The sequence below is a fragment of the Cyprinodon tularosa genome, unplaced genomic scaffold (assembly GCF_016077235.1).
Source record: "Cyprinodon tularosa strain WSP-4 unplaced genomic scaffold, ASM1607723v1 ctg90, whole genome shotgun sequence".
NCBI classification, from domain to species: Eukaryota; Metazoa; Chordata; class Actinopteri; order Cyprinodontiformes; family Cyprinodontidae; genus Cyprinodon; species Cyprinodon tularosa.
In genome coordinates, this window is record NW_024039674.1 from 660283 (window position 1) to 680338 (window position 20056).

The 20056-nt window shown below is 37.7% G+C and overlaps 1 protein-coding gene across 1 annotated transcript; it reads left to right on the forward strand.

The window, feature by feature from the left end:
- The first annotated feature begins 12862 nt into the window (after window positions 1-12862).
- On the forward strand, window positions 12863-19055 carry LOC119775914 (BTB/POZ domain-containing protein 17). The gene is made up of 3 exons (XM_038274065.1): window positions 12863-13029; window positions 13736-14027; window positions 17299-19055. Exons 1-3 carry the CDS (start codon window positions 12921-12923, stop codon window positions 18371-18373), a joined length of 1476 nt encoding a protein of 491 aa, XP_038129993.1. The 5' UTR covers window positions 12863-12920; the 3' UTR covers window positions 18374-19055.
- Window positions 19056-20056: the final 1001 nt, after the last annotated feature.

Below are 20056 nucleotides of genomic sequence, written 5' to 3' on the forward strand. Positions count from 1 at the left end.
CCTTTTCTTCTTGGGATTATCAAACTTCCCTGATCCATGGTGGAATTTTATGCATCACAGCATTAAACGTTTCTCACAGATTTAATAATTACTATTATCATCATAACTTTCTCAACATCAGTCCAACTCCAGCGATTCTTTCACACTGCATTTAGGTTCTTGGGACGCGGGTAGATGAATTCTGGGTTGTTAGTAAAGTGCAAGTGCACTTTTTCATATGTATTACCCTGTTGAATAAATAAATCAGTTAATAAATTTGTATTATTTCACAGGCAGAATCAAAAATCTTAAGAAGCCACACAAATCCAGAAGTTTAAAATAAAATACCAAATGGTAGCCTTTAGAAAACTCCATGCAGTGACAAAAAAGCATCTTAGCAGGCAGACATAGAAAGGTCAGACTATAAAAATAAATGTTATGCATACTAAAGTAACTGGATTATTGTGGCATCATTAAAATTAATTGGAGGCATCAGAAAGAGCACAGCAAAATATCAAGCTTAACATTATATTCTTTGTTCCACTGTTTATGTCTGTTTTTAATACAGATAAAGGGAAAATATTATTATCAATAACAAGATATATAATTTTGGGATATGTATTTTGCCGACGGTTAGTGATTCAGGTGTCATTTGTGACTGAAATGTTTAACATCTTTACAGCATGTAACTGTAGTGTCATCTTCTGTTCATTTTCTAATAAATAGCCGAATGAATAATAAACTATACATTTTGCATCTTTCAGAGTAAACAGATAAGATATTTGAAATAAAAGATGAGGAAAGCTCATCTACTTGTCACAAGTGATTAGTTTCCTGTCCTGCAGGAGACGTCTCCTTCAGCTTGGGTTTACATTTCATCAAAGGCTGATAATACACGTTAACCTGTCAAATGCTGTGATTATGCTAACATTTCATATAAAGAGGACATATCTTCATGATCAAAGTGAATGCAGATGAGTAAATGAGGTATATGATAACAGTTTTCATAGAAAAGAGATAAACTGAGTCCTCTGCGGTGCAGTTTACAGTTTTAAAACATGTCTAGAAGGACAGTACAATAAAAAACTGACAGCGACCCTTTTTCCATGAAATGCTATAAATCATCAAGGAGATGCTCTGAGACTTTCTGCCATCTGCAGTGAAAAATAACTTTGGCTGTAAAACAGAAACTTTTTTCCAGGGAAATCAGATTGAATTTTCCTAAGGGCTTTTCAGCTTTAAGCTTGGTTCTGCACTAAATCACAGGCTGTCTGAGCGGGAAGTTTGTCTCGTATGAATGTGATGCGAAAAAATGAAGGTAAAAGTAGATTGAGATAATGTTTTAAATTCAGATGATGACATGTGGAGCATAAAGGATCACAGTCAACCAAAACCAAATGTTAGGAGACATGTTAGGAGTAAATACTGCACCTCTAAAATGTATAAATAAATATCTGTAATGGCTGATGCTCTGCTAAAAGTGGATGACGGTACTGTATGCAAGCTTTTTGTTTTAATATTTAGTATTTAAAGTAGACCTAATAATTATCTTGTAGGCACTGACATCATCAGCTCCAAACAAATAGCATTTATGGTTTTAAATAAACGTGTATTTCCAGATGTTTTAACATCTAAACCTGTGACTTGTGCAAAAAAAACAATTTAACATTGATAAAGAACAGGAAGAAACAATGATGTGAATTGTTCATGTTATAAATTCAATGTGCACATACATAAAAAAAACACGTCATTTGCCCTGAAATGAGGACATGGTGGTTTGTAATGTCCTCTGGGAGCGACAGCCTGCAGCAGAAGCTTTCTAATTTCTCTCACGTATTCTTTGCTGCATTTGAAGCTAACACAATTACAGAGGAGCAAATCAGCACCATCAGTGGATCTGGGAGCCAACTTGTTGTTTTGAGCAAGACAAATGTCTCCTTAATTTAACTAAACCCTTTAAGGAAGCACGTCTCAGGGGTGCAAATTGTTGACGATAGCAGAGCTCCAAAGAAAACATAACGTCAAACCGGCAGATCCGACCGCCTTAATTCATCCAAAGTGTGTTGAGTGACCATTTACAAACCCAAACCCTACGTGAGCTTGATTTGACCCAACATGACTGACCCCAGTCCTGAAACTGCAAATCATTGAGTGTTTATCTGACTTACAGTATAATAGCCCTGACCTTACCCTGCAGCAGGGGTCAGTCAAGCCAATAATGAAGCATGCAGCTGATGATGATGCACAGACACAACTCTATCAATCAGACAATTCAGGTGCGAGAAGAAAGACAAGTTTATGCGATACTCTCCTTTTATAGGCAGGAATAAGAGTAGAAATCACCCACATGGCCATTAAAACAACCCATATGCAGTTATAATGTGGAATTAATAAAAGCTAATTTATCATCCTTTTTTAAACAGCTTACACATGCAGACTACTAGCTTTAAAAAAGAATTGAGTAGAAATCTGTAGGAGCTCAACAAAACATAAATTATTAACAGCATACACACAGCATTAGGTGCCATCATCATGCTTAACTGTGGTGAGTGTGTTTTCTTGTCGACTGGAATTATTAGTTTTATGCCAAACAAATAGATTTTCGCCTTGGTCAATACAATCCTTCTCAGACCATTAACAAAAAAAAGATATTGGAATCAGCCTATTTATCTTCAAAAAATCAATATAAACTACAGTAATTATAGGAAGGCCTTAATTGCCTATAAAGATTTTGCTGGTGTTTACTGAAATAGGAAATGATTGCTTTCAATATTTTTGATAAAATGTTAAGCAAAAAAAAAGGTTTTAATTAATATCGTTCTCACATTATTTTATCATCTTTACAAAGCCTCTAATTTTCTTAAAAAAAAAAAAGAAACGTCTAGGTTGAATAAAAAACCTTCTATACCTGGTTTGGGTAGATTTAGTAATTTAACATCTGTCACGATACAGTAAATCTGACCCATGGAAGGTTAGCTATGTTAACCAAGATTATATATAGTTTCAACAGGCCTGAAAAGTATTTTTTCATTTATTTATTGGCGTGCATAGAGCAATAGAAAAAGAAGGAAAAACAACAACCACAACAGAGCTGCTCTGGACCTGCAGGTTGCAGGCCCCTAATCTAACACTGATGTAACACATGAAACCCGTGATGCCATTTCAGTACTGCTGAAGCTAAGAGTGCAAAACTTATTTCTGAAATCAAAGTAAAAATAGAACTGTAAAAATAAAAAAAGGAAATTGGTCCTAAGAACCAGTCCGTTAAAATGTCTGTGCCACCATATATCATCATAAGTAATTGATCATTATAGCATTATATCTTTTTTATCTGGACCAAAACAGAGGCAAGGAACAGTTCTACAGGGGCACTGACCCCTGCTGGCCCCAGTTTAGAACCACCCATGTTTAGTAGCTTTAAAAACAGATAAGATTTTTAAGCACATCAGATCTGTGTCTGGTTATTTCAAATGAGAGAGGCTCTCTTTGTTCACACGGCAACGTAGTTTCTACTTTTATTCCTTTGTATCAAATCAGGTAGGTACTAAAGTGTCCTTATAAACTTTGAATTATGGCTGATGCTCATTTTGGACTTTGTTAGTATCTCTATAGAGCATAATCTAAAAAAAACATAATCTAAAATGCTTGTGTGTGTGATTCAGTTCCTGATTAGAAAGGTAGAGTTGGGGATTTTAAAGCAGGAGTTGAGCCCCGATGCGTCACACTCACTCAGTAATCAGGATCTGATCTGAATTACCTCTGCTCTTCCTCACTGTCAAAGCCTCGCTTCTGCTTCTGTCATTATACTCTTCAGAGTCTTTTGGTTTTCATCATTTTCTTTTCTCGAGTCTTATTTTTCTCAAGTTAATCCAAAACTCTTTTTTCCAGTAAGCTGTCCTACTCCAATATGCTCTCCTAGACATTTAGCTTCTATGCTCCACTTTCTCTCCAGCAAGCGATTTAGTTGTAAACTCAACTCTCATTTTCCCATGTCTTCTCCACAGACACTTTAAAACGTTTTGTTTTTTAACTGTTGAAAACCTTAAATCTAGCTTCAGAAAGCCCCGTGAACTAAAGATCTAAATACATTTGGGGTGTATTAAAGACATTTAGCATTCCATAAAGTCAGTTTTTCCAATTGTAAATCTGCAGACTATTTTCCTATATTTGTTCAATGAATGACTGTTTTGTATATAACCAATATTGTATTCAAGCGTTGATAAAACCTTACATTCTTGACCCAATTCTGCAGAAGATCCCATGGCAATTTATTAATAATCAACCCTTTATTTATTTATTGAATTAGGCAAATGCCCATTTATCATCATATCAGCTTAAAGCATCAATGTAAATATGCCAGAATTAGCACTACAGCTAATTTGCATCAGCTGTCCAAAGGCATGTAAGAACAGTGAACACTAAAGAAGACACTATAGGAGAAAACAGTGTGGATACAAACAGATAAGATGCCAATAACATAAAATTACAGTAAAATGAGGTTAACAGGCCCCAGAAAACAGATCAATTCACCTGTGGACACATGTCTGGTTAGTTTTCAACCAATTTTTCAAGGAGATTTTGAAACTTACGTAGGTTGCACAGCCCCAAAGAGCTGAGTATAATGATGTATGATTAATGCCACCAGTTTCATATTGCAATGTCTGTTTGCAGCTAATTTATAGTCAGCCTTTACTGACATTAAGCCATAAAGGAGATGCAGCTGTTAAAAGACTGAAAGAAAGGAAAAGAAGAGCTTGAAGTGTTTCATTAGGATAAAGTGATGCTAAAGCTGCACTCATCTCACAGGTCAGCCTCAGCCTGGAAGCCTGCCATAGCCTCATCTCTCCAAACTGCCCCCATGTGCAGCAAACAATGTCACACTGTAACCTGAGCATCTTAAGAGACAAAAACAAAATGATCTCCAATCAGACTTTAACTTTACATGCTCTGCATATGAAAAACCTATCATACTGAAAATGCCTTACCGACATTTATGTTTTCCTCTTGCTTTTTCTTTATGTTTATGATTCTGAAAAAAAGTGTGTTTTACACCCTTGTACATAGTAAGTATTTGAATGCTTTGAATAAATAGGGAAGTTAATTTATTGTATTTTTTTTTTTTTTGTTAGGAACTTCCTTCCTGCTCACTTTTTAGAGCCGATCTTTGGTCGGTGAAATACTTATCTTATGCACTAATTTAAATTACAAATCTTTTTTATTTTAATCTTTGTTCAGTTTGTTGTCATTGTACTTAAACCAAGAAAGTTGATGGTGCATACTGATAGTGTTTGTTATCATGGAACAATGTAAAACCAACCTGGCAGCTCTGTTTTGGGCACTATTGCAGTTCTAACATTAAAAACCATAAAATACATGAACTTTGGGGAAGTGAATTTTGTTAGTTTGGAAATTGGTGTTTGGTTTTATTGATGTTAAATACTCTCTCTAGTGTGTATTTGGTTGATTCATTTATAGTTGTTTGTCAAATTGTCTGAAATAAGTTGTTTCATTAATAATGGCTCTGACTGTGATACGCTGGTTCCCCAAAGCCTTAGAAATGGGTTTGTAAACGTTTCCAGACTAAATATAGATTTTTTTTTCCATCACTCCTTGAATTTGTTGTTTTAGATCAGAACATGATGAGGTGTTTTTGAGATCCTTCAGTTTGCTTCTTGTTGTTTAGCAGGTGCAGTTAATGTAACTTCTGATTCTAAAGGTCTTTCAGTTATTGAGTTTAGGGATAGTGATCAAAAGTGATCACATTACCAAAAATGTAGCTAATCCCAGTTGATTTAATATCAGCAATGGGTTTTACTTTTTCACATAAGGCTAGGATGGTTAGCTGCCTCTGTGCTGACTGAAGGACAGCGCAGAGGCACTAATCATGGCTGCACAGGAGCAGGCTCTGAGTACCAGAGCAATAGAAGCCCAGATCTACCAAACCAGACAAGACCCCAGGTGCAGACTTTGCAAAGTGGCCCCTGAGACAATCCAGCACATAACTGTGTAAGATGCTGGCAGGGACAGCTTACATGGAGTGCCATAACCAAGTGGCTGGAATATTGTAGAGGAACATCTGTGCAGATCATGGGCTGGAAACCCCAAGGTCAAAGTGGGAAACACCTCCAAAGATGGTAGAGAACAACCGAGCCAAGATCCTGTGGGACTTCCAGATACAGAGGGACTGAATGGTAATGGAAAACTAACCAGACATTGTGATGGCAGACAAAAAGCAGAGGGAAGCTGTTGTGGTTGACATAGGAATACCAAGTGACTGCAACATCAGGAAAAAAGAACATGAAAAACTAGAGAAACACCAGGGGCTCAGAGAAGAGCTGGAGAAAACCTGGAAGGTCAAGGCATCAGTGATACCCGAGGTCATTGGGGCCTTCGGGACAGTGACCCCCAAACTGCAGGAGTGGTTACAGCAGATCCCTAGAAATACATCAGACCAGTCCAGAAGAGTGCAGTTCTAGGGACAGCAAAGATACTGCACAAACCGTCAAGCTCCTAGGCTGATAAGGCATACTCCAGTAAAGATTAAATATGTTATTTAACTTTTAATACAATTGTGGTTTAAAAAGATCCGAAAACTAAACATTTTAGAAAATTACATTAACTGTCAGGCAGTTAAACGGGCCAGGCAAGGGTTAAATAGTTGTCTGCCTTATTGGCCCTGTCTGCAAGATACAGTCAGACTGCTCTCCAGTGGCAACAGCATGTAAATACAATTTATAGAGGGGAGTCAGCCTGGAAATTGTTGGTGAAAGCCTTGCTAGTCCGCCAACAAATTTTTTCATTTAGTAATGAAATTATGACCTGAATCAGTTTTTCCTTGTATCCTTGCTTGTGTTCTTCTTTCCTTTTAGTCTTTTCCTCTTAAAATGCAACCTCACTTTCTACCTTATGTCCTTCCTTCCTCCCAGATTCTGTTTTTCCAGGCTCCGACTTTGGAGTATCTGTCAAAAATGCACAATCCTTTAATATCATGATACTTTTAAATCAACAAAAAGGGACTAAGATTAAATCTGGTTCAGTCAAGTATTTTAACATTAAACATGTGAGACACCGACGAACCCAGATGATAAAAAAAGAAGATTAAAGGGTTTTGATCAATGAAGGCAGCTATATGAACCCAGACACACTTTAAACCCTAACAAACACAAGCAGGAATGAGCCAAATACTGCTCCTTCTTTCACCGGTTTCATGTAGAAAGTTGCTGAATTGAATGGGAATGACATTGAAACAATATTGATTGTATATATCTGTGTCCTTCCTGATGAAGTGTTTTGTAGCCTGGAGCTGGGAATAAATTGCATTTGAAAAACTGTCACGTTCATCGGCAGAACTGGGTGAACACACTGACATACATAAAGGTACATGAAGAACCAGCATCCAATATGAAAGTAACCAGATTAATGTGAGAGTTCAATGTTGAAAAAGTTGGAAATAAAAAAAACAAACAAAAAAACGAAATCAGTTCTTAGTTAAAAGGAATTCCCGATAATTAGTTGAGTAAAGAAGCAAACAAATGCAAATGCCTTATAATAACTGTTTTGTTTTATATTTAAAACTCAAAATGTGAACTGGAAACTAAATTAATTTTAAATGTAATTTTCAGCGACATCTAACGTCCAGACTGCAGACCGCAGCAACATGAACCCCCCCCCCCCCCCCCCCCCCCCCCCCCCCACCGCTTCTCCCCCCCCAACAGTACGGCGAGCATTACGGGACAAAATGTCTTCCACGACGTCCGCATCACCTACCTTCTCAAGTGATGAGGTTTGTTTACATAGATAATTTTAATACTGCCATCTATTGTTCAGTACCATCTCAGTTCATCTCTCTCAACTTGCCGTAGTTACTTTCGAGCGTAATGGGCAATCTTGCAATCGCTAGTTTGTTGGCTCTGCACTGCCGTAGCGCAAAGATGTCTGCCTCCATGGCTGCGAGACCCGCTCCTATGTAATTATAAATAACAAATTCTAAGGCAACGCAAATATTAAGTTTAAGAGGCTGAGCTCATAGATGATGATAAATAACATAGTTATGTATGTCCCTGTAATTATTACACACTGTAGCTTTGTGTCCACATTAATCTAAAATGAATTCAATGATGGACGGCATTCCTGCCCCCACCCCCCAAAAAATAAAAAATAAAATAAAAATTGAAAAGTTTTCCTAAGATTAAAAACTAACAGGGATCACTCTGTCTGCCCTGTTCTAAACTAACTAACAAAACAAACTCGTCTCAAAGCAGGCACTGATAAGAACCAAATCTTTCGGAGAGACCAGGTGTCATGGCCCCAAGGGTCCAATTACTTCATGTTTGACAAAACAAAATGTGTGATAGCTAAAGGTTCTGGCCTGAACCATGATTATATTAAAGTAAGTCAGCAATGCTGAATGTTTACTAAAGAACAGGAGAACAAATCTACCAACGCTCTCTAAAAGTGTTCTTGTATTTTTAGAAATATATGCAGCTAATGATGCCTTACTATTTTTAGTTACTATTCCTTTTTAAGGAACATATATGTTAACTTTTTTATTTATCTACCTTTAATCCTATGTGAAGAGATCACATTGTCATTTAGACAATAACTCTACAGAATTTGATACAAGCCAGAGTTTCACCAAGGATCGCCAACATTTTAAGAAAAACTTAACAGTGTTCCTTTCAATTAGGAGGCAAATAAGCAGACATCAATTAATGGACACTTACTAATTGGTCATCATCGGTGTGAGCGACACTATAAAATCAAGAGTTTGGTTTATTTGTTAAATTAGGGCACACAGGGGTTTGGCTGCAAAATGTAAGGGTAGAAATTGATCAGAAATCATTAGAAAGGCAAGTTTGTTTAATGTGGGAAATAAGGTGAACTCATTTCACAATTATTTGGAGTTCACTATTGTGTTGAAAAGCCAAGGGTAGAAACATTCAAGATGGCTCCATTCATCACAGAAAATTCAGGAGAGGTAGTGCAATGACTAAAGAAAAACCAGAGAGCAAAAAGTTCCATCTTAGACTCGGATCAGGGATAAGTGAGCATTAGTTTTTGCTTTTGTTCATTTATGAAGTCAACCAAGATGAAAGAATTATTTCTGGTTGTTTCTAAGAGTTGGAATAGAAAAGCCCATAGCAATGAAAGATGTATTTAATAAACCACCAGAGTTTTGTAACAACATCATCTGAAATGAAGAGTTGTTTGGCCTTAATGCAGAGCCCAATTCAGCAGAACCCTTTGACTCTAACTCTGAAGGACAGCAGGAACCTCTGCTGCTTCCTGATTATTATAGTGGTTCCACGCCCATAATTTAAGATTAACAGTGATAAAACTTTTTATTTTTATTTTGTTTCTTTTAATTAATGAAAAGCTTAGCATTTTGTCTGTTATTTGGAATTATTTTCTCAGTTTGCATTAATTTTAAAACACATTTAGTCCAATATTTTTTAATTCAGGATGAGGTGATGATTTATTAGCTGTTAAGATTATTTATCTTTGTTGACATGCCTCTTTGTTTTCTGTTCTGTGTTTGTATTTTATCCTGGGTACCATTGTCCGTTGGTCTTTTTTTTTTTTTTTTTTTTTTGTGTTATTCATTGTGCTTCATTAACCAAACAGTTCAATAGGTTGGTTATCTGTAGCCACACACTGAGCAGCCTGCAGCCACCACACCAAATGTGATCTCTTCCTTGATGCAGTCTGGATTAAAAAGTGACACCATCTGACAGCCATTGCTTAGACTGGATCGAGCTGGGTCATTATTAGGAGAATGATCCCAAATTCAGCAGAAAGTCTGCAACAAAATGGCTGCATAAGAAAAAAAGTCTCAATGTGTTGCAATGGTCCAGTCAAAGTCCAGACGTAAATTTGACCGAAACGCTGTTGTGGAATTGTGAGAAAGCCACAAAATAGTATTTATTTCTATATTTACTATATCCGTTGGTTGTGCTGTTCTTTTTACATCTCTTTGCAGGTGATGAAGCAGACTGAAGATATTTTATCGTTAGCTCCCTTTTATCCCCCCTTATAACTCCTTTCTTTCATCTTTTCTCCTTTTTATCAGTTTTTCTTTTCCTCTTCTACTTACATTGCAGTGTCCATACAATCTATAATACTCCCTGCATGAATTATAATAAAGCTATTTATATGCATTAATCAAGCGGAACACCATGGCGATGGCTGTATTCCTCCACTTGTGAAAGTAAAATCTATTGGGCTCTTTTTGTCATCAAGACAAATATTCTTATTGCCATATTGCTAGACAGGACACTGTTTACACTGTATTTACCGGTATTTCAAAATATATATTAACTGAAGCAGAACTGGGCCATCATTTTTAACTTATTAAACTAATAGTCATACAGAAGTTGACTCCACAGAGTACCTATATATATATATATATATTAGTGCTGTCAAAATTATCGCGTTATTAACGCGTTAACGCGAGGCCATTTTAACGGCGATAATTTTTTTAACGTGAGATTAACGCTATGTGGTTTTATGGTACAATTTTTCCAAGTACATCCCGCTGCAGCCTGCGGGAAGGCGGGGCTATTTTCCCCCAGTGTATGCATTTCTCATAGGCTTCAAGAGCGGAGCTCCTCAAGGGAAAAAGACGCTCATACACTGGGTGACGCTAGTGCCTTTTCTTTAAGCCCCACCACCAACAAACAAGTTGAGGGTCTGGTAACTAGTAGCAACCTGAAATACGCTGAGAAAACTGATTACTGAGGTGAAATGGAATCTCGTAGCAGCACTCTTGCCGTCTCTGTACGCAACAGGTCGGTATCGCGTGTGTGTGTGTGTGGGTGGGTGTGTCTGTGTGTGGGTGGGTGGGTGTGTGTGTGTTCTCATTTTTGTTAAGAGGCTGAAAAGTAACTTTCTAGAGAGCATAGACTACCTTCATCTAGTGATGTCGGTCTATTGATTTTGATGTATTGATTGAAAATTGTTCATTATTACCTTGGTTAATTAACATCTAATGTTAACTCTACTAAATTTTATAGCAGTAGGGTAAAATGCTTGTCTTTGTTCAAAAGACTGTATTAACTGTAAAGACTGTCTTTTACATCAGCCTGTTTTCAGGGCCTTTTTTTTGCCTACATATTTGTTATTTTTTGCTACATGCCTCCCCATCTTCTTGCCATATGTTTCTATGGCATAAATCAGTATCTGTGACCTGTTTTCATTTAAAAAAAAGAACATTGGCACAAACCTAGCCTGTATGTATGTTTTTGTATGTCATCGAGAGTATTTAAATGATTTTCAATCAGGAAAAAAATGTGCGATTAAAATGCGATTAATCGCGAGTTAACTCAGGCATTGATGCGATTAATCGCGATTAAAAAATTTAATCGATTGACAGCACTAATATATATATATATATATATATATATATATATATATATATATATATATATATATATATATACACTCACCGGCCACTTTATTAGGTACACACGTCCAACTGTTCGTTAACACTAAATTTCTAAGCAGCCAATCACATGGCGGCAACTCAGTGCATCTAGGCATGTAGACATGGTCAAGACAATCTCCTGCAGTTCAAAGCGAGCATCAGTATGGGGAAGAAAGGTGATTTGAGTTACATTGAACGTGGCATGATTGTTGGTGCCAGAAGGGCTGGTCTGAGTATTTCAGAAACTGCAGATCTACTGGGATTTTCACGCACAACCATCTCTAGGGTTTACAGAGAATGGTCCGAAAAAGAAAAAACATCCAGTGAGCGGCAGTTCTGTGGACGGAAATGCCTTGTTGATGCCAGAGGTCAGAGGAGAATGGCCAGACTGGTTCGAGCTGATAGAAGGGCAACAGTGACTCAAATAACCACCCGTTACAACCAAGGTGGGCAGAAGAGCATCTCTGAACGCACAGTACGTCGAACTTTGAGGCAGATGGGCTACAGCAGCAGAAGACCACACCGGGTGCCACTCCTTTCAGCTAAGAACAGGAAACTGAGGCTACAATTTGCACAAGCTCATCGAAATTGGACAATAGAAGATTGGAAAAACGTTGCCTGGTCTGATGAGTCTTGATTTCTGCTGCGACATTCGGATGGTAGGGTCAGAATTTGGCGTCTACAACATGAAAGCATGGATCCATCCTGCCTTGTATCAACGGTTCAGGCTGGTGGTGGTGGTGTCATGGTGTGGGGAATATTTTCTTGGCACTCTCTGGGCCCCTTAGTACCAATTGAGCATCGTTGCAACGCCACAGCCTACCTGAGTATTGTTGCTGACCATGTCCATCCCTTTATGACCACAATGTACCCAACTTCTGATGGCTACTTTCAGCAGGATAATGCGCCATGTCATAAAGCTGGAATCATCTCAGACTGGTTTCTTGAACATGACAATGAGTTCACTGCACTCAAATGGCCTCCACAGTCACTTTTCTTATTAATCAAACTTCTTTCCCTCGCCATTTAGGGTAGTATATATTTATGGGGCTCATCAGCCTCATCAGATGACACAACCAATGAAATTCAATGAATATTGATGAGGATAAGTCAGTCACTGGGCTGCATGGAGTTCTCCTTGTTCTACCAGAGCATGCATGGGTTCTCTCCGGTTACTCCGGTTTCCTCCCACAGTCCAAAAACATGACGTTTAGGTTAACTGGCTTCTCTAAATTCTCCTTAGGCGTGAATGTTTGCATGGTTTTGTATCTGTGTTGCCCTGCGATAGACTGGCGACCTGTCCAGGGTGTACCCCACCTCCCGCCCTTTGCCAGCTGGAGATAGGCACCAACCCCCCTCGTGACCCCAGCAGGGATAAAGCATGACAGAAAATGGATGGATGGAGGTCAGTCAGTCAACATTATAATCATGGCATCAACGCCCATATGTTCCCACCCACTAATCAATGACTGTAGTGAGCTTTGTTTAGATGTTCATGCAGCTGGGCTCCAGGAATTAGATGTTCCAGCAGCAGTTAGGACAGACAGGAGAAAAGATGAGGAAACAGGCTGATATCATCAAGGCATGGATGCTGCTTCTTATGTGGTTCCAGATTGAGGCTGCTGCAGGTAAGCTGCTACTAAAAAACACAAAAACTTATCAGGGTTTGATTGAAACGAACCGGTTAATATTGGAAAGGAGGCTTTGATGCAATGTAGCAAGCAAAGACAAAAAACAAGGGATGTTTAATATCTTTGGATTGAATGACAATTAAATGCACGTTGTGTCTTTAAAAGAGAGTGAAAGAATTCAAATAATTGGAATTGTGTCAAATATATTTACAAAATATCTTTACAAAAAGATTTGCGTAACTTTTACTATTAATTAAAGATTTCTGCTCTCTGTTGACTGACTCACTGGAGCCTCATATGCAGGCAATGCATTCAAAATGCGCTCTGTCTGCATGAAGTTTGGGGAAGGAAGTGTCAAACATTTATGAGAATCAAAAAGAGGAACCAGAATTTTTTCCTGACACAAATCTATGCTCAGATCCATGCGGTTAGTAAAATCACCCAGTCCAGCATTGAGAAAAGGCCGCAGGAGGAGGGACAAAGATTCAATTAATCATGACCCACAATCCTTCATTATTCACACACAGAGGGCAGCTGGGCTGATCAATGCCATGGATTTTCATGATACTGCTCCACTATCTGCCCCAATAAAAAGTCACATGAAACTTGCTGGCAGGCTTTGAATGTAATCTGAGTTCTGGGTGTGACTTGCACTAACTTCTCCAATTCCTCAATTTTTTTCCCCCTCCTTCTCTGGTAATAGGCCTGCTGAAAGTTGAGCTAAGCCAGGACGAAGGCATTGAAGGTAACACCATCAGCCACTCAAAAGTCCTGGTGCAGCGTCTGGAAGCCCTGCTGGTTCAGGGGAATGGAAGTGATGTGTCTCTACGTGTGGAGACGCCCAATGCAGATGAAGTGAAGATGATCCAAGCTCACTCCTTGGTGCTCTCCTTGCAGAGCCCAATGTTTGCAGGGATGCTGCAGAGCCACAACAGCAGCACTATGGTGCTAAGAGAGAGCTCGGACTGCGCCGCTGTGTTTGACAAGTTCATCAGGTGAGGCCAGGGCTGCGAATCCCCAATCCATCCCATCAGAAGAGCCAAACTAAGCCATCGTGCCATGCAATGGTCTGCACATTGCCTTACACTCAAGTCAAGAAAACCTATGCAAAATTCAACAGAAAACTTAACAATGTGGGAAATAGCTGAGCTGCTCACTGAGGTCGTCTCTGGTGCAACTATTGCAAGAGACAGAGTAGAGTCAGTAATCAATAACATCAATAACAAAAGAAAAAAAGATTAATTTTATAAATATGCACATGAGGGTGCATTTGCAATCAAACAAGTCAATGTTGTAAAATATTTCTATGCTATAACTTTAGTTATTTAACATAGGAATTCAAGCTAATTGAGATATCAGTAGGTATTGGTAAAGAACAAGAATTTGAAAAACCAAACTATGATACATGCTTTTTATGTCATCCACGTGTAAATAGCAACTGAGAAAAAAATAGAATATTTCTTTAACATTTTTGTGGTGTTTTAGTGGTGACTAGATTCTAAGAAATAATTACTTAGAATTCTGGAAAATGGTTCAAAAGTATTCTTTAATTTTTTTTTTTTAAACTGAGTTTTTTTTTTTTTTTACTAACTTTCATATTTCAACCTATTTGGTACTGTCTGGAATTTATGATGCATTGTACTGGGTTTATAGTTGGTCATCAAATACAGAGGTCACGACAACTACTGACAGGAACAGGGTATTTTTTCCAGGACATAAAGGAACGAGCAGCATCAATTTTTCCATTAATTGGAATGTTATTTTATCTTAAAATAAGGCAGCCTTTCTTAAATTTATGAGTCACTTACATGTTATAATAGAAGTTAGAGCTACTTGAAAATAATTAAAGGGTTAAAGGTGCAGGGTTTTAAGAATTACGTTACTGTCCCAGGACCTATAGGTTGAGCTCTCTGGAGCTCATGGGGGATTTTCCTTAACTTACAAATGACTCTCCTGAAATTTCTCTGTTCTTAAAGCATAATTTCTGGAATTCTGTTGGCCAGTTCCTTAAACTTGCGACTTGTTTTCTTGAGCATATATAGTACTTTTCAGTAAGATAAAATAGACTTTATTGATCTCACAATGGAGATATACATCTGTCACATCGGCTCAATAGTCAAAAAGAAGTTGCAAAAAAGAGGAAAGTGTGCATGGGATATATACAGTGCATCCACATATATATTTATACATAATAGCTGAAGTCTCTTATTAAACAGGCTTACTGCACAGGTTGTTGCACAGTGTATTAATTAGGGATTTATATATATAGATATTTATATATATAGTTATTTCACAGGGTATTAAATAGGTATTTATATAAATATTATCTTTAATATCATAAGAATCACTTTTGTTGAGCTTACCCAGTGTCTTAGATTCTACATGGCAGCTTTTGGAACTTGGCTGTATCTTGGATAACAGTCTAGTTCCCAAAATGTATGTGTCACTTTCTGGAAATTACAGTGTTCCTTTCATGCAGCATATTGTGAAATGTTGTATGGAGTTTTTTTATTTTTTGAAAGTTATGCTACTTTCCTGAACATAAAAGTATCTCCTGAAACTTATGGTGCAAATTTAAAAAATGAATGTATATTTTCCCCAAAAGGTGTGTTTGAATTACTTCTATTACATATGTTTCAGACATTTTTAAAAATATACATTTTACTTTTCTTAATTTACGTATTAAGTAATATATGGCCTACTTTCCCAGGACTTACAGTTGTGCTTTCAATACCATACAGGTTAGCTTTTCTTGAATGTACAGCCTAATTTATCAGTAATTCTAGTCAATGAAATTGAACCTAAAATGTACCCTCTTAAAATCTTAGTGCATATTTTTCCATACCACTGTAAAAAATGCTTCAAAATGAATACTCAACCTCTCCTATTTGAGGTTACAACCGCGGGGTCAATTATGGTCAAGGGGAAGAAACACCAAAACCCAGACTTTAGGTTTATCAGTTCTATGTTTATTTTTATTTTATTTTTTCCCTTTATGCAAAAAATTTAAAAATGAACAACCAAAATTACTAAGAGCACACCAGAGCTGCAACTCGAAGATCTTAAACACAAACTGATCTTTGGAGTGATTTAGGGCAACACAAATTAACTTCAAATCAATTAAGTTTATTTATTTAGCACCAATTCACAACACATGTCATCTCAAGGCATTTTGCAGAGACAATCCAACAAGATCATACAGTCAGATTGATTAGAAGTTTTCTATATAAGGAAAACCAGCTGATTTCATCGACTCATTGACTTGAAGCAATCCCTCACACCAATTTGCAGCAAACATCTGAATATAGCTAAATGTTAAAAAAAACACGTTGATTCAAAGAGTTAACAAAACATGTAGCACATTAGAAGATCACAGACACTACGTGTCACAACAAGAGCAGCTATGAAAGGCTATCAAAACCCCCAAGCATAGAGGAAAGGCAGCACAATAATTGGCAAGAATAACTTAGTATGACTATTATTATGGGATGGGTTGGGATTCTTTTTCTGTTAATTACTCAAAAAACAGGAATATAACATTTATTTAATATTTTATGGACTACAAAAACAGACAAAAGTAGAGATTTGGTCATGCTACTAGGTTTCTCTCAATTTCAACTGTAAACAACAATAATGGATACAATCCTTTGCTTTGGGTTTCTACCATGATCATGTTAGAAAATGTAGTGTTTTAAATGAACTACAAGGTTTTTAGATGCATTATGAAAAATGTGATATCCAGTACTCCGGCTACCTCCCACAGTCATGACTGTGAGGTTAATTGGCTTCTCTAAATTCTCCTTAGGTGTGAGTGTGTGTGTGTGTGAATGGTTGTTTGTCCTGTGTGTCTCTGTGTTGCCCTGTGATGGACTGACGACCTATCCAGGGTGTACCCCGCCTCTCGCCCATTGACTTCTGGAGATATGCACCAGCACCCCTCACGACCACACTCGGGACAAGCGTGTCAGATAATGGATGGATGGATGATATCCAGTTAAATAGAATTTAAATAGGTCTACCTTAATTAGAAATGGATAATTCAAAGCAACGAACCCACCAAGGATTATTAACCCAGCTTTAAAGCTCACCTGAGGCACTTTTCACCTTTAGCTTACAATCCTTGATATCTTGGAGTTTCAATAAATACAGACTACTGCCTACTTGTACAGCAATATATCTTGAAAGATATATTTATATATATGTGTAACATTTGGTTGTTCTGTGGGTCAGAGTTGAAGAAGTTAATTGGATGTCTTTTTTTCTTAGATATCTGTATTGTGGAGAAATTTCTCTTCGTCTTGAACAGGCCACTCCTCTGCACAAGCTGGCCACCAAGTACCAAGTGCAGAGTCTCCAGCAGGGTGTCACCCTCTATATGAACCAGAATCTGGCTAGAGACTCCCCCTCAGGTCATGTGGCAGGCTGGTATGAGTATGCTCTGCAGACAGGGGACATTGACCTGAGGGATAAATGTCTGCAGTACCTGGCCTGGAACCTGTCTGCAGTGCTGCAGAGCGGAGAATGGGTGACCATCAGCAGCCAACTGCTCATGACACTGCTGCAGCGCTCTGACCTTGTTCTCCAGAGCGAGATGGAGCTGTTTGCAGCTCTGGAGGCCTGGATTATCAATAACGAGCCTGATGGTTTGACCGTGGAGAATGCATTAAGAGCTGTACGTTATGCCATGATGCCCCCCAGGGAGCTTTTCCGTCTTCAGACCCAATCTACAGTCCTGGCTCGCTATCAGGAGTCAGTCCGTGACCTGCTCTACATGTCCTACCAGTTTCACTCTGCCTCACCACTACAGATGGCAAAATTCTTTGATGTGAATTGTAGCCTTTTTGTCCCAAGAAATTACTTGTCTACAGCTTGGGGTTCACCTTGGATTATCAACAATCCAACACGGGATGATCGCAGCACCAGTTTCCAAACCCAACTGGGGCCCAGCAGCCACGATGCCAGCAAACGAGTGACCTGGAATGCCATGTTCTCACCACGCTGGTTACCTCTCAGCATGAGGCCGATGTACACAGAGACTGGTGCCATGCAGCCGACTCGTGTTGAAGGAGGGCGCCCTCGCATCATAATCACTCCAGCCACATCCAGTGCAGATTTTGCAGGTGTGAACTTCCAGAAAACGGTACTTGTAATGGCTCAACAGCATGGTAAGCTGTTCGTCAAGCACGTCTACAACTTCCACCAGAGCACGGAGGAAAATGGTGACTTCTTAGCCGAAGCCGACCTGTATCGGCGCACATCTGATTACCTCATTGACAGCTCCCTCTTTCTCCATGTTGTGGTGAAACCATTATACCAAACCCTCATAACCCCTAAAAACTGATCCTTCTAATTTGACCAATCCAGCCCTCATTCATATCTGAATCCTAGCTGGGTCTTCTTTGTGTCTTTTCTCATAAAAGTACTGTTTTCATTGGGCAACTAAGATTTTGAGTGTTCTTGTCTGATGACAATATTCAAGAAGGAAATCAGAGTTAAAATCTCATAGCTTGGTGCTGCTCCCAGTTGTTGCACTATTGACTAAATCCCATTGAAAATCCAAAATGCTTAAAAAGCTTTTACAAGGACACCAATGTGGATTAGGAATTCAACAATTATTTAGCCTTTTTTATGATCTTATTTTGAATTATTGACAGTGGGAGGACGAAGAACATCCAGCAGGTTTGTTCAAGCTAAATATTGTTATGGTGCTAATTTCTCAGTCAGTTAGCATTGATCAAATGATTTTTTCTTTAAATACATTGTAACATACAATCTTTTAGGGCTCAAGAAGGAGTGTTATGTGTTGAAACCATATAATATATTTGATCGATAGATCATAAAACAATTGCTTCTCCTGCTTCATTTTTTACCCGAGGATTTGGTTTTATTTTTTCCTTTTCTTTAATTTTATACCCTCTACTTTAAAACAGTAGATGTCTCAAACTTAATCATTTAGTTTTTAGAGTATTGTTGTGTCTATATATGACCTCATGTTACTTATTAATAAAGGCTTTTACAATTTTGTGTGTGTTGTTGATTATCAAAACTAAAGTGCTTTGCAAATGTATTCACTCCAACTAAACCAATCAACTACATATGACACTGGTATGAAGTGAAGGAAAAGGACATACAGTTTCTAAAATGTTGTACACATGAAAATAAGTGTGGTATGCATTGTATTCACCTCATTCAGTTTAATAACTGAAAATAAAGTGTTATTTGTCAAAATGCCTAAATATGAAAAAACATTGAATCCAGGGGTAATTTAACGCTTAAAATAATGACAGCTGTTCTGCAAAAAACATTTGAGAACAAACGGAATGATGAGAACGTAGTCAGAGCTGGTCACAGAGAATATTTTAGAGACATCTATAACACAGTTAGGTTACAAAGCATTGTCCCGAGGTTTAAACATCTCATTGCACCGTTCAATCCAGCATTAGAAAAAAAATGAAAAAAGGCAAGACCACATATCTATCCTGGCCTTGACCATCCACCTAAACTGACAGGTTTAGCAAGGAAAGTTTGATCAGAGAAACGGCCAAGAGGTCCATGTTAACTCATGAGGAGCTGCAGAGACCATGAGCTGCATAGAATCTGGTAAATATGTGTGGACGTCATTATGGAGGTTAACCTGCTGGAAGCTCTAAAAGACTTCAGAAAAATGAAAGAAAGAATCCTGAACTTAGAACCCAACAAACAAATTGTTAATTATGTTTTAGGACTCAAAAAAAGACCTAATTCTGATTTTTATAGTAGCTGTGAGAATGAAAACATAAAATTCAAGGGGAAAAAAAGACAGATTAGGGGAAGAGTTTTTAAAATCTAGTTAAAATTAAATTAAAACTAAAGCAATCTTTAACACTCTTATTCAGACACATTAAAATAATAAATGCATTTTTATTTAGCAGGTTTAGGTAAATCTATATTTGATAGATGTTGAAAATAATGTAGACAAAAACACAGCAAACCCTTTTTTAATTTCATCTCATGTTTGTTATTCTTTTTCAAATATAACAAGAAA

Bases quoted from the DNA above. Each gene is read 5' to 3' on its own strand.
- LOC119775914 (XM_038274065.1), top strand. From the start codon at position 12,921: ATGTTCCAGCAGCAGTTAGGACAGACAGGAGAAAAGATGAGGAAACAG. The intron at 13,030-13,735 runs GTAAGCTGCTAC...CTCTGGTAATAG, and splicing joins CCAGATTGAGGCTGCTGCAG to GCCTGCTGAAAGTTGAGCTA. The intron at 14,028-17,298 runs GTGAGGCCAGGG...TTTTTTTCTTAG, and splicing joins GTGTTTGACAAGTTCATCAG to ATATCTGTATTGTGGAGAAA.